The sequence below is a fragment of the Paroedura picta genome, chromosome 6 (genome assembly GCF_049243985.1).
Source record: "Paroedura picta isolate Pp20150507F chromosome 6, Ppicta_v3.0, whole genome shotgun sequence".
Classification (NCBI taxonomy): Eukaryota; Metazoa; Chordata; class Lepidosauria; order Squamata; family Gekkonidae; genus Paroedura; species Paroedura picta.
Window position 1 is genome coordinate 121,260,658 of NC_135374.1, and position 13,884 is coordinate 121,274,541.

At 47.8% G+C, this 13,884-nt stretch overlaps 2 protein-coding genes across 3 annotated transcripts in view; both read left to right on the plus strand.

The window, feature by feature from the left end:
* Nucleotides 1-5,386, plus strand: part of GPALPP1 (GPALPP motifs containing 1) — a 32,428-nt gene extending 27,042 nt beyond the window's left edge. For both annotated transcript variants that reach the window (XM_077344024.1, XM_077344026.1), the window contains exons 7-8: nucleotides 507-605; nucleotides 3,816-5,386. In XM_077344024.1, coding sequence (XP_077200139.1) covers nucleotides 507-605; nucleotides 3,816-4,034 — 318 coding nt within the window. In that variant the 3' untranslated portion in view covers nucleotides 4,035-5,386. The remainder of the gene's footprint in view (nucleotides 1-506; nucleotides 606-3,815) is intronic.
* Nucleotides 5,387-12,963: 7,577 nt separating this feature from the next.
* The window catches only part of GTF2F2 (general transcription factor IIF subunit 2), a 128,767-nt gene continuing 127,846 nt past the window's right edge, over nucleotides 12,964-13,884 (plus strand). The window contains exons 1-2 of the mRNA XM_077344027.1: nucleotides 12,964-13,191; nucleotides 13,716-13,789. Coding sequence (XP_077200142.1) covers nucleotides 12,979-13,191; nucleotides 13,716-13,789 — 287 coding nt within the window. The 5' untranslated portion in view covers nucleotides 12,964-12,978. The remainder of the gene's footprint in view (nucleotides 13,192-13,715; nucleotides 13,790-13,884) is intronic.

A 13,884-nucleotide genomic window follows, 5' to 3' on the forward strand; every position in this document is an offset into this window, starting at 1 on the left:
ATGTTCCCCTGGCGTCTCCCAGTAAAAATCCTGAACAAAAGCGGGAAGGCCAGAACTGAGTGGCTTATGTCCTGGGTCTGGGATGAGCTGGCCCTTTCTGCCCCAGACTGGAGCCATTTCTGGGTGTATGGTTTCTTCCACTGGCCTTTTGCACTTGGCTGTAGCTGGAGTATTCTCCTCTTGCTTTGAGAACAGTCGCGTTTTCCCTTCTTTGTCCTGTGCAGAGTGGTGCTGTGGCCATTCCTACCAAGGCTCTGCAGTTGCTGCCCCAGGGCTGAGCATCTGATTGCTGCGAAGCTGCTTTGATGGAAAGAAGCTTTCCACACTGGCCTGCTCTGTGCACAGGCGGGGCTCTTGGGTCTGTTCAAATGATGAACAATAACTAAAACTGTCCTATCAGCAGGTCATCACTCAAGTCCGTTGTTGACCCTTTTCACTTACGTAAATGTACATTTCCTGTGGTGCCAGCTAGCCTTTTCCTAATCCCGTCTTTTCCTCTTCTTTAGGAAATGCAAGAGGGGAAGAAATCCACAACCAAGGGTGAGGGAGCAATGATGGTGTCAGAACAAGACAGGAAATTGGCTGAACAGGTATCTTCGTACAATGTGAGTATTCTTCTGTGTATCCTTTTTTTGCCCAATAAAATCAGAGTCCAGTGGCACCTTTAAGACCAACCAAGATTTATTCAGGGCGTGAGCTTTCGGGTACAAGCACTCTTCGTCAGAGCTTTTCTCCTTCCTGGGAGTTTGATGTTTATGACGATAGATCTGGATCTCCAGACTGTTCATTGTGAAAAACATTCTGTCTCAGTTACAAGCTTTACATTACAGTGGGTGCCAAAAGCTATAACGGTGTGCTGTAATGGTTGAGAATGGTGGACTCTGGTCTGGCTGACCTTGGGCCAGCCCCTGTTCTCTCTGCTTGCCTCACAAAGCGTCTGCTGTGCACAGAGGAAGCGAAGGCAGTTGCAAGCCGCCTTGAGACTTCTTTGGATAGTAAAAAACAGGGTCCATAAACCAACTCCTCCCCCTCCCCCTTCCTTGTGATTAGGGTCGTTGTCATGGCTCAGTGGAAAAGCTATTGCTTTGAATGCAAACGGTCCAGGGTTCAGTCCCCAGCATCTGTAGGTCAAAAAAGGCCAGGCAGTAGGTGATGGAGACCCTGAAGAGCTGCTGCCAACATGAGGAGGAGTCTGATCCTGTAGAGGCCAGCTTCACATATTCATGAGGTTGCTTCATCTGGAATGGGGTTCCCGACATAGTGCTTGTGGGTGCCATGGCATCCACCAACGTGTTTTCTAGGGCTTGCTAAGTGTTTTTAGAAAGTGGGCAGGGCCAGGTGGTGCGTTTCTCCAGCAGAGCTTCTGATTGGCCATTGGAGATTTCATTGACACAAAGATCTTCTCTGTGTGACTGCAGTTACACTGTGGCAGCCATTTTGTCGCTCTGTCAGAATTGAGTCTGCAGGCTCAAAAAGGTTGGGAAGCCCTGAGCTGGAGAATGCAGATGAGAGGTGACGATAAAATACTCCAGAGTTTTGGGTTGGGGTATCATGAAGGTGAGTGGCGGATTGGCTCAAGCAGAGTCAGCTGAAGTTAAATCCAGCCAAAATGGAGATCTTCTGGCTGGGCCAGCATGTAGAGAAACTGGATACAGCTGCCAACACCTGACAGGGTGCAGTTAACACCTGTGCCTACCATCAAAAGTCTGGGCGTGATTTTGGATCCTTCCTTATCAGTGGGGGGTCCCAAATCAGAAAGACAGCTCTCCTGGCCTTCTTTTATCTGCACCAGGTAAAACACCTGGCTCCTTATCTCTTGGAGCAGGACCTAGCCAGAATGATCCATGCGATGGTCACCTCTAGCTTAGACTTTTGCAACTCACTCTACTTAGGGTTCTCCTTGACATTGCTCCAGCTGGCTGGGTGACTTTAGGCTCGCTACAGCATTGATAAAGCTGTTCTGACCAGTAATATTAGGTATTTGTCGGCCTCACCCCCCTCACAGGGTGTCTGTTGTGGGGAGAGGAAAGGGAAGGCGATTGTAAGCTGCTTTGAGACTCCTTCGGGTAGAGAAAAGTGGCATAGAAGAACCAACTCTTCTTCTTCTAAGATAAAATAACATCCACCAATAAGGCTTGCCTCACCACTAGGGAAGGAAGAGAATTAGAAAACTACTTCCTTTATTAAACACCCCCTGTCTGGGAATTTCAGTTGGGCACATTCAGAAATTTAATGTTTTTAACTTTAATTTGTGTGTACTTTTAAATGTTGCTATCCACCTTAAATAACAAAGAAGAGCGGGATAAAATTATCATAATCATCATCATCATCTGTTATTACTTCTAATCAGGAATGTGCTGCTTGAGCCTGAACATCGATCTCATGACTCCATGAATGTGTCTCCTTTGGACAAAGGAGGCTCATGGAGCCCATGAGGTTGGCCCTTGGGGGGTCATAAGGATGATATGTAATCAGGCTCCCAGCTCCGTTGCTGCTGCAGACATTTGCTAGTGGCAGTCGTAGGATCATGCTTGTTCCTTTAAGACTGTGTTCCTCAGAGGGCATGAAGCAGAGCTCACTTCAAAACTTATTGAAGCTCTTTCTCATCAGTGAACACAGATCTTACTCACCACTTCATGTTCCTGGTTAGGGTTTATCAGCATATGGGGGGTTGGGTGGTCTGTAACTCAGTGCCCTGTGGCCCATCAGCAGAGGCCGTCTTACCTTCCTGCTTCTGCCCAGAGATCCTCCTGTTCCTCCTCCTCACCTCGTGCCCCACCTTGTGGAAGCGTGTGGCATCTACTTTGGGATTTTAATGAATAGTTCGGGAAGATGGCTGAAATTGGAAGGTTCTTTTGAAACGTTTTCCTAAAAGTTTTCCTGCAGTTCTTATTTCAAATTAACTGCCCTAGTACAATCCCTGTTGTTTATTGTATGGATTGATTTTGATATTTGTATCTGCCTTTTCTCCTTGTTGGGGATCCTGAGCGTTCCTCTGCAACCTTCTTGTCGCGTTCACTTTCTTCTCTCAGCAGCCCAGGGAGGGAGGCTAGTTTGCGAGAAGTTCACCCATCCGGCTTCCGAAGCTGAGTGGAGATGTGAACCCAGTAGAATTACCAATAGTGAGAAGAGATTACCTTTGTCAGCTGGCTAAGCATTCCCTTCTTTCATTGGCTGAGAATCTTCATTCAGGAAAAAATATCTTTTAATCAAAAATCAGATGGAGCAGCTCAAGAATGCTTGTTTGTATTCAAAAATGGATTGTAGTCCTGTACAGCGGACATACATAGGGACAGGTCAATTTGTGTAGAAGGGGGACCATGACTGAGCATGGAGGTCCACAGGGAGGCAAACTGCATCTCCTTGACATGCCAGTTTCCTACTGGGGGGAGCCATGGGGAGCAACAGACCTCTCTTGGCTCCCCACTTCCTCCAGGGTTGTGGGGAAACAAGTTCCCAGGTGCTGTGGAAACGGGAGGGCAGGTGTTCCTTTGGTCCACAGTTCTGCCAGTCAGCGCAAAGCAAATCCAGAATTTTCAGCTCATCAGGAGAAGGCCCGTTTCCTCTCTCTGATGAGAAAGAAATGAGAGGCAGCTCCTTCAGAGGCCTGAAGAGTGTCTGAGGTCAGGGCAGGGGTGGCATAGGGTGGGGCACTCATTTGCATTTCCTGTGTATTTGCTTCTAATGTAAAAGAGATGAGTTTCTTTTTATTCTGGTTTACCTTTAATTCCATTCACTGCCTGTTTTGTGAAATGTCCTGCTTTCTGTGCCCCCTGTCTGTTCCCTTTTGATTTGCTGCTATCTTCCTTTTCCAGGACTCCCAGAGGTCTGAATCCCTCATGGAGATACACCACAGGAAACTGAAGAGGAAAGCTGCAGCAGACAAGAACGGTCCTCAGGAGAGAAGGCCGTTTGACCGGGACCAGGACCTCCAAGTCCATCGATTTGATGAAGCACAAAAGAGAGCCCTCATCAAACAATCCAGAGACTTGAACACTAGATTTTCCCACAGCAAATGCAACATGTTTCTGTAATGTGTGTGAAGGTCAGCTGTGTGCTGGTGCACATTATATAGTACTGTATGCCGATTAAATCAGTGTAATCTGTGTAAATACTCCCTGTGCATGACAAAGGAGTTTTTATGCCCATTTGGGATTTCTTTTGAGATGCCGTTCATTCACAGTTCACCGGTATGGTAAGTCACTCCATTCAAACCAGTGGCTTTAGACTGGGATTAATGTAACATCGGATTGCTTCACTGCTCAAGATCAGTGCATTTGAGAGCTTTTATTGGATGAAAGGAAAGATAGGGCTGCCCCCCTGTCTGTCTTCGTGAGGGTGAGCCAAGTCACAACGGACTGCTGGGGAGCCCATTATGGGCCTTCCAGGACAGTCCCCTGTCTAAGTCCTTCACTGACCAAAGCAGGCTAAGCCAGAGGCTACCCAAGTCAGAGGGCCAGCAGTCTCGGAAAGAGAACCCCAAAAAACTATGGCCGGTTCCATCTAAAAACCACCAAAAGGTCAAGATCCCACGATGAGCAATGAGATTTCAAATACTCCTGACTAGGTGCTGAGGAGAAACCGAGATTCTGAGTTAACTTCTGGAAATGTTTGAATTTCCAATGACAAGATGATGTGTTTATTTGGCCAGTGCAGAAGTGGCAGGCAACTGAGCAGCCAGTCTTTATGGGGAGCTCAGGGAACGCTTGGTGGATATTGGGTGTGCTCACCAACTGGATGATTTTGCTGAACATCAAAACATCTCCAGGGCCTTCCAGTGTTCTGGAATAGTTGATTCTCAAGGGATTGCCTTCCATTCTCTGACTGGATCGAGTTCACAGGCTGATAGGAACATAAGCAGTCACTGATCACTTGGCTCTAGTAAGAAATCAGCAGCATTGGTTTTTATACCCCACTTTTTACTACCCGAAGAAGTGTCTTACAAACCTTCCCTTCCCCTCTCCACAACAAACACCCTGTGAGGCAGGTGAGGCTAAGAGAGCTCTGAGAGAAACTGCTCTGTGAGAACAGTTCTCATAGGACTGTAGGGAGCCCAAGGTCACCCAGCTGGCTGCATGATGGAGGAGGAGTGGGAAATCAAACCCAGCTGTCCAGATTAGAAGCACTTCTTGTAACCACTACACCACGCTGGCTCTAACATTTGTCTTTCCAGGGATAGATTTCTTTTGCCTCTACTGTTGGGCTCATGCACTTCTAACGGGGTCCTCAGTGTGGTGTCTGTGGGACAGTCTGGCTCCCACTGACTCCTTTTCAGGATGCTCCCCAAGTGTTGGGAAACCGGGTGGGGCCACCAGGAATTCTGAATGGCCCCTGGAGAGGCGATTGGCTGTTAATCCTGCTAAATAAAGCTCATATTTGAACTGTTTTGTGATTGCCTTTGCCTTCTGTGCCAGCCATTGCTGTTGCTGCACCTGCTAAGTAATTGTAGGGCTGGAATTCCACAGGGGCCACAGACTCAAATACAGGAGTGTGAAAGGGTGTTTTTCAAGAGGGGTGTGCCAGCGCAATGCTTTGGTACCAGATGTTCAGATATTGGCAATTCTGTGGGAAACAGGATGCCACAAAGCAGATTATTTGGCATGCCTTGGCCTCAGGAGGCAGGAGGCTTCTCTGGGGCTGTTGTGCTTGAGAAAATGAAGTGGACTGGTCCCTTTTGAACTGGGTCCGTATGCTAATTGCATCTGTGACACACTTTCACCCAGCATTTGGTTGAGGCTGGGCTTTGGAAGATCTTGGGTCCCTCCTCAGAAGGCCCTGAACATTTAGGGCCAGAGTCATACGTACTGAGGCCGGTAGGCAGTGGGTAGAGGGGCGGGCCATTTTGGTCCATGCTGGACTGGTGCGTTGGAGTTTAGTAGGATTTTATGCTGCTAGGGGATTGTTATTTTATTTGTGTTTTATTGGGGCTTTATTGTAAACCGCCGCGAGCCAGCTTGGCCTGGGAGTGGCAGTTAAATAATCAAATAATAATAACAACTTGCTGGAGTCTTGTCTAATCACAACAGCAGATTGGGCTGGGCCCTGACAGTCATAACAAATGAGTCTGTTCTAACTTCCGCTTATATGCAGTGAGACAGAAAGTACATTAACATGTAATGAGAAAAAGAGTAGTTGGACTGTGAAAATAAAAGTATGACCTCTGGTATGCTTTACAGATCTTGATTAGGAAACTTGTTCTTGTTGTTTGTTGCGAAGTCAGAGCTGATCTAGGATTGACTGGTTTGTTTGCCTTGCAGTCCAAGGGACTCGCAAGAGTCTTCTCCAGCACCAGAGTTCAAAAGCCTCAATTCTTTGACGCTCGGCCTTCCTTACTGTTATGCCAAATGTGTACTGTTATGCCAAATGTAAGGACACGTGTCTAAATTTAGTTGTGGGGAATCAGCTAGTAGAGCCAGCAAGAGGCAGCATGGCGTAACGTGGGACCTTGTATTGCACAGTTTACTGGGTAATTATGTCACTGAGATAGAACCAAGGCAGACAATGATCTAAACATGGAAGGACTTTATTAACACACACTAATTAGACAAAAGACAACACATGCGTACTCTAGCAAAGAAATGTACATTCCTAGCCACTAGCACACAAGGCTTAAAAGGGGAGGAACCTATACTAAGGGTTGATTAGAAGTGATATCTACCTGTCTTCTGGGTGGAGCAGAGTTCTGGAGGTCCAGGGAAGCAATTTGGGGCGATGGACGAGGGACCAAGACGAACGTCGGACAGCGTTTCTGTAGCCTGGAAACTGACTGCACTTTGTGGCTGTGGGAGCCCAATATTTAAAGGAAATTTGTGACCTGAGGTGAGAGGGGGCTGATCCTACCTTGTCCAGGGCTTGGACGAAGAGTTTGATGGCTGGGGCCGCGTCCCAACAAAGAAACGGGTTGCTGAGACAAAGAAACTAGCTGCTGGGAATATGAAGAAATATTTCCTGTCCAGAAGGGCTGATGGCCCATTTCTGGCAAATCCTGGATGATTGCTTGTGCCTGGGGATAGTGGTAAGGGAAAAGACAAAGACCAAATCTTGGATTAGATTTGGTGTTGAAAGAGAGTGGCCAGTTCCCTTTACAAAACAATGTGCTTGGCTGGCTGGAGGGGGTCTTGGGTGGGGTGCCTTTGTCTCTCTGTACCTGCCAGGTGTGCTGACAAACTCCTCTTTTGTTTACAAGCAAGTAGGTTGGGGGAAGCCTAACTCCAAGTCCTGCATCAGAGCAAGAAGTGGGTTTTAGTTGCTCTCCCATTATGCTTTGCAAGGCTTGACCTGGCTTTTCTCCCTCTGGTGCCAGGGTTTGCGCAGGAGTGTCAGGAAGGATTGACACGGGTGTTCCAGCCTTTGATGGAGGGGTGACAGCCTACATAACATTATGGTCCAACTTTTGCAGCCATACATTGCAACTGGGAAGACCATAGCCTTGACTAGACGCACTTAAGTTGGCAGGGTGATGTCCCTGCTTTTTAGGCTGCTGTCTAGTTTTGCCATAGCTTTCCTCCCCAGGAACAAGCGTCTTTTAATTTCTTTGCTGCAGTCCCCATCTGCAGTGATCTTGGAGCTCAGGAAAATAAAATCTGTCACTATCTCCATTTCCCCCCATCTATTTGCCAGGAATTGAGAGGGCCGGAAGCCATGATCTTAGTTTTCTTGATGTTGAGTTTCAAGACAGCTTTTGCACTCTCCTCCTTCACCCGCATCAAGAGGATCTTTAGTTCCTTTTTGCTTTCTGCCATTAGAGTGGTATCCTCTGCATATCTGAGGTTGTTGATATATCTCCCTGCAATCTTGATCCCAATTTGTGACTCATCTAACCCCGCCTTTCTCATGATGTGCTCCGCATACAAGTTAAATAGGCAAGTCGACAGTATACAGCCTTGCCGAACTCCTTTCTCAATTTTGAACCAATCAGTGATTCCATGCCCAGTTCTCACTGTTGCTTCTTGACCTGCATATAGGTTTCTCAAGAGACAGATAAGATGCTCTGGTATTCCCATCTCTTTAAGAACTTGCCACTATTTGGTGTGCTTCTCATAATCAAAGACTTCAGTATAGTCAATGAAGCAGAAGTAGATGTTTTTCTGGAACTCCCTAGCTTTCTCCATGATCCAGCGTATGTTGGCAATTTGATCTCTAGTTCCTGACTCTTCGAAATCCTGCCTGTACTTCTGGAATTTGTTCTGGTCTGTCTCTCTGGGGCAAGAGAGAACAATTCTGCTCCATCCTCTATATCAGTGGTCCCCAACCTTTTTATCACAGGGGACCAGTCAACATTTGACAATTTTACTGAGGCCCGGTAGGGGAGTAGTCTTTTGCCGAGGGACGTCGTCACCGCCGCCTGAGCCCTTGCTCCACTTGCTTTCCCGCCAGCGCCCCTGACTTCCCGCCACCCACTGGGGGGCGCTGCCAGCAGCAGCTGTGTAGTGCCATGCCGAGGGGGAGCCCCAGCCATGGTGGCCGCCGGAGAGCACCAAAGGTGAGCCAGCAACAGAGTGGCAGGGCAGCCCTTTAGCAGCTGGAGAGGAGGACGAGGAGGAGCTGCGGCCCAGTACCGAATGATCCATGAACCAGTACCGGTCCGTTGACTGGGGGTTGGGGACAGCTGCTCTATATGGCACCCTTTTAAATACTTGAAGATGGTTATCAGATCCCCTCTCAGTCGTCTCCTCTCTAGGCTAAACAGACCAAGCCCCCCCAACCTTTCTTCATATGTATTGGTCTCCAAACCCCTCATAATCTTTGTTGCCCTCCTCTGGATACATTCTAGTTTGTCAACATCCCTCTTCAATTGGGGTGACCAAAACTGAACACAGTACTCCCAAGTGAGGCCGAACCAGAGCAGAGTAAAGCGGTACCATCACTTCCCGTGATGGTACAGCGGTACCATCACCTCCCAATACTCTGATACAGCCCAAAATCCCATTTGCCTTTTTAGCCACTGAGTCACACTACTGACTTATGTTCAATGTATGGTCTACTAAGACATGCTACTACCAAGGCAAGACTCCCCCATCTTATATTGGTGTATTTGGTTTTTCTTACCTAAATGCAGAACTTTACATTCGTCCCTATTGAATTTCATTTTATTCAGTTTAGCCCACTTCTCAAGCCTATCAAGATCATCCTGTATTCTGTTGCTGACTTCAGTTGTGTTTGCTACCCCTCCCAGTTTAGTATCGTCTGCAAATTTAATAAGTATCCCCTATAATTTCTCATCCAAATCATTAATAAATATGTTGAAAAACACAGGCCCCAGGACAGATCCTTGGGGTACTCCACTTGTAACTCTTTTCTTCCTCTGGAGACTTGCCTGGGCTGGGCCTCCATTGGAAGCTGGGATGGGGGAATGCATCTTGTGCCCTGTCAATCTTTCCTGGGTTTTCCTGGGCTGGGGATGGGTCCCTTCACTCCACCCTTCCCCTCTTGTTTCCTTTGTGCTTTTGCTCAGGCACTGTTCCAGCAAGTCCTAGGAAATGTATCTTATCCGTCCTTTGAGGTGTAAACATCTGGGCTAGCTACTCACGGCTGCTGGGGTAACCTGGACACGGTGGCCAGACTGCTAATTTCCATGTTTCACACACTTGTTGATCAAATGGCTTGGCCCTGGGAACAGGTTTTCCAATATATTATTGGGGGGTGGGAGCCTAAGCCCCACTAGTCCTTTGTCCCCCATCTTCATCAATTCCTGAGGTTTTGTGATTGCCTAGTGATGGTTGAGCAACAATAAAGCTAGTGGTGGTGATGACCACAATGGTGTCCCTGATGACCACAATGGGTTACTGACCTGGAGCCAGACATCCAGGAATGTGAAGTCAAATGGGCCTTAGGAAGTCTGAGCAACAATAAAGCTAGTGGTGGTGACAGCATTCCAGTTGAACTATTCAAAATCTTAAAAGACTATGCAGTAAAAGTGCTACACTCAACATGCCAGCAAATTTGGAGAACTCAACAATGGCCACAGGATTGGAAAAGGTCAGTTTACATTCCAATCCCAAAGAAGGGCAATGCCAAAGAATGTTCAAACTACCGCACCATTACACTCATTTCTCATGCTAGCAAAGTTATGCTCAAAATCATATAAGCTGGGCTCCAGCAATATATGGACCGAGAACTTTCAGAAGTACAGGCAGGACTTCGAAGAGGCAGAGGAACTAGAGATCAAATTGCCAACATACACTGGATCATGGAGAAAGCTTTGTTGTTCTTCTTGTTAGGTGCGAAGTCGTGTCCGACCCATCGCAACCCCATGGACAATGATCCTCCAGGCCTTCCTGTCCTCTACCATTCCCCGGAGTCCTTTATTGTTGCTCAGACTTCCTAAGGCGCATTTGACTTCACATTCCAGGATGTCTGGCTCCAGGTCAGTAACTACCCCATTGTGGTTATCAGGGATATTAAGCTCTTGTATAGTTCTTCTGTATAATTTTGCCACCTTTTAAAAATCTTTTCTGCTTCTGTGAGGTCCCTACTATTTTGGTCCCTTATCATACCCATCTTTGTATGAAACATTATCTTCATATCTCCAATTTTCTTGAAAATATCTCTGGTCCTCCCCATTTTATTGTTTTCTTCTGTTTGTTTGCACTGTTCATTTAAGAAGGCATTCTTATCTCTTCTAGCTTTTCTCTGGAATTCTGCATTCAGTTAGGTGTATCTTTCTCTTTCTCCCTTGCCTTTCACTTCCCTTCTCTCCTTAGCTATTTGTAGAGCTTCATCAGACAGCCATTTTGATTTCTCGCATTTCTTTTTCTTTGGGATGGTTTTAGTTGCTACCTCTTGTACAATGTTGCGAACCTCCGTCCATAGTTATTCAGGCACTCTGTCTGTCACCTCTACTGTATATTTGTCGGGGATATGATTTAGTTCATACCTGAGTGGCCTAGTGCTTTTCCCTACTTTTTTCAATTTAAGCCTAAATTTTGCAACAAGAAGCTGATGATCTGAACCACAATCAGCTCCTGGTCTTGTTTTTACTGACTGTATAGAACTTCTCCATCTTTGGCTGCAGAGCACATAGTCAATCTGATTTCTGTGATGACCGTCTGGTGATGTCGATGTGTAAAGTCGTCTCTTGGGTTGTTGGAAAGAGTGTTTGCTATGACCATTATATTCTCTTGACAAAATTCTACCAGTCTGTGCCCTGCTTCATTTTGTACTCCAAGGCCAAACTTGCCTCTTATCCCGTTTATCTTTTGGCTTCCTACTTTAACATTCCAATCCCCCATGATAATAAGCATATCATTTTTTGGCGTTGCTTCTAGAAGGTGTTGTAGGGCTTCATAGAACTGGTCAACTTCATCCTCTTCAGCATCAGTGGTTGGGGCATAGACCTGGATTACTGTGATGTTGAATGGTTTGCCTTGGATTCGAACTGAGATCATTCTGTCATTTTGGGGGATTGTATCCCAGGACTGCTTTTCCTACTCTTATTGATTATGAAGGCTACTCCATTTCTTCTGCGAGATTCTTGTCCACAGTAGTATACCTGATGGTCATCTGAATTAAATTCACCCATTCCTGTCCATTTTAGTTCACTGATTCCTAAAATGTCAATGTTCAGTCTTGTCATCTCTTGTTTAACCACGTCAAGCTTGCCTTGATTCATGGATTTGACGTTCCAGGTTCCTATGGAATAAAAATCTTTACAGCATTGGACTGTCTTTTTGACACCAGTTACTTCCACAACTGAGCGTCCTTTTGGCTTTGGCCCAGTCGCTTCATTCATTCTGGCGCTACTCGTACTAGCCGTCTGCTTATCCCCAGTAGCATATTGGACACCTTCTGACCTCAACTTCCGGCGTCATATCGTTTTGCCTTTTGAACTTGTTCATTGGGTTTTCATGGCAAAGATACTGGAGTGGTTTGCCATTTCCATCTCCAGTGGATAACCTTTTGTCAGAGCTCTCAGCTATTACCTGTCTGTCTTGGGTGGCCCTACACGGCATAGCTCATAGCTTCACTGAAGGCAGCGGTCCTTGAAGGGGGGTGATCCTTGAAGTGGGAGACAGCTAGGGAGTTCCAGAAGAAATGGAGATAGTGACAGATTTTATTTTCCTGGGCTCCAAGATCACTGCAGATGGGGACTGCAGCAAAGAAATTAGAAGACGCTTGCTCCTGGGGAGGAAGGTTATGGCAAATCTAGACAGCATCCTAAAAAACTGAAATATCACCCTGCCAACAAAAGTGCGTTTAGTCAAGGCTATGGTATTCCCAGTTGCAATGTATGGCTGCGAAAGTTGGACCATAAGGAAGTTTGAGCGTCAAAGAATTGAGGCTTTTGAACTCTGGTGCTGGAGAAGACTCTTGTGAGTCCCTTGGACTGCAAGGCAAACAAACCGGTCAGTCCTAGAGGAGATCAGCCCGGACTGCTCCCTAGAAGGCCAGATCCTGAAGACGAAACTCAAATACTATGTCCACCTCATGAGAAGGGAGGACTCCCTGGAGAAGAGCCTAATGCTGGGAGCGACTGAGGGAAAAAGAAGAAGGGGACGACAGAGAATGAGGTGGCTGGATGGAGTCACTGAAGCAGTCGGTGCAAACTTAAATTGACTCTGGGGAATGGCAGAGGACAGGAAGGCCTGGAGGATCATTGTCCATGGGGTCGCGATGGGTCGGACACGACTTCGCACCTAACAACAACAACAACAAGTGATGGTTGTTCCTGAAAAATGTATTCAATAAAGACTAACTTCAGCCGTACCCCTGTCACCTGAGACTCTGCTCTGTTGTTGCTTAGCATCCCTTGGGTCAGGACGCATCTCCCCCGTTAACTGCCCTGCATCCCCTTGCCTCCCGGCCTTGGAAGTGGCAGCAGACCACCTACATGTTCAAGTAATGGCCAGGTCTCCCAGTGACTTGGTGCTGGAGTGCTCTGGGTTCAAGAGGCTGTCGGCGTACTTGCCACCCCGGAGAGCAGCGCAGCCAGCTGGGTAGCTGCCCCCTCCCCTTGCCCGCTGCCCGAGGAGGACTTGGATGCCCCACCCCCGCCAGGGCTCGCGGAGGGGGAGGCTCCAGACGTGCTTTGGCTCCGCGTTTTGGCCGCACGAGGCCGCCGTAGCGGGGCGTGTCACGGCGATCGCGGGCTGGGCTGGCTGGCTGGCTGGGCGTCGGCGGGCCGCCATGAGCGACAAGGGGGAGCTCGACTTGACCGGCGCGAAGCAGAACACCGGCATGTGGCTGGTCAAGGTGAGGCGCCCGACGGAGCGGGGAGCGGGGCAGCACTCCTCTCCAGGCCCCGAGAGTTGGGCGCCGGGCTCCCTCCCTCCCGCTTGGCAGCCGCTTTTACCAAGAAAAAGCCTCCTGCTCCTCCCTGAAACCTGATGGTTGGAACCCTCGGAGACTCTGCCCGCCTGCCAGTTCATCAGTGGGTGGGGGAGACCGTGCCCCCTCCCCATTTCGGCCCCCTGGCCTCCCCCCCCCCCGATCTTGGCGTGGGAAATGGCTGCCCGGGGGAGGGGAAGGCTGGGAAGACCCTGGGCAGCTGGAGGGGGTGCATTTTAAACATATGCAAGTAAACCACTGACCCTTGACATACAGACCTGTGATGTTGTTACGTCAATAATTTTCTGTTTCCTTTAGTAGTGAACCGGTAATATATCTTTTATTTGGTATTGTTTTCTTTCCCCTGCTGAAGGAAGAGAAGTTATGTGCTTAAAAAGAGAAAATTTATTGCATACATTATTGTACTCCCCCCCCCTTCTTTCTTTCAGGTCCCAAAATACTTGTCTCAGCAGTGGAATAAGGCTTCTGGAAGAGGTGAAGTGGGAAAGCTGCGAATTTGCAAGTAAGAGGTTAATGTTTTCTCTGTCCCTGCCTCCAGCGAAAAGCCTCCTAGGGCTGCTTCTGAAAACTGTTTGGAAGTTGCAGCAGGGCTAGAAG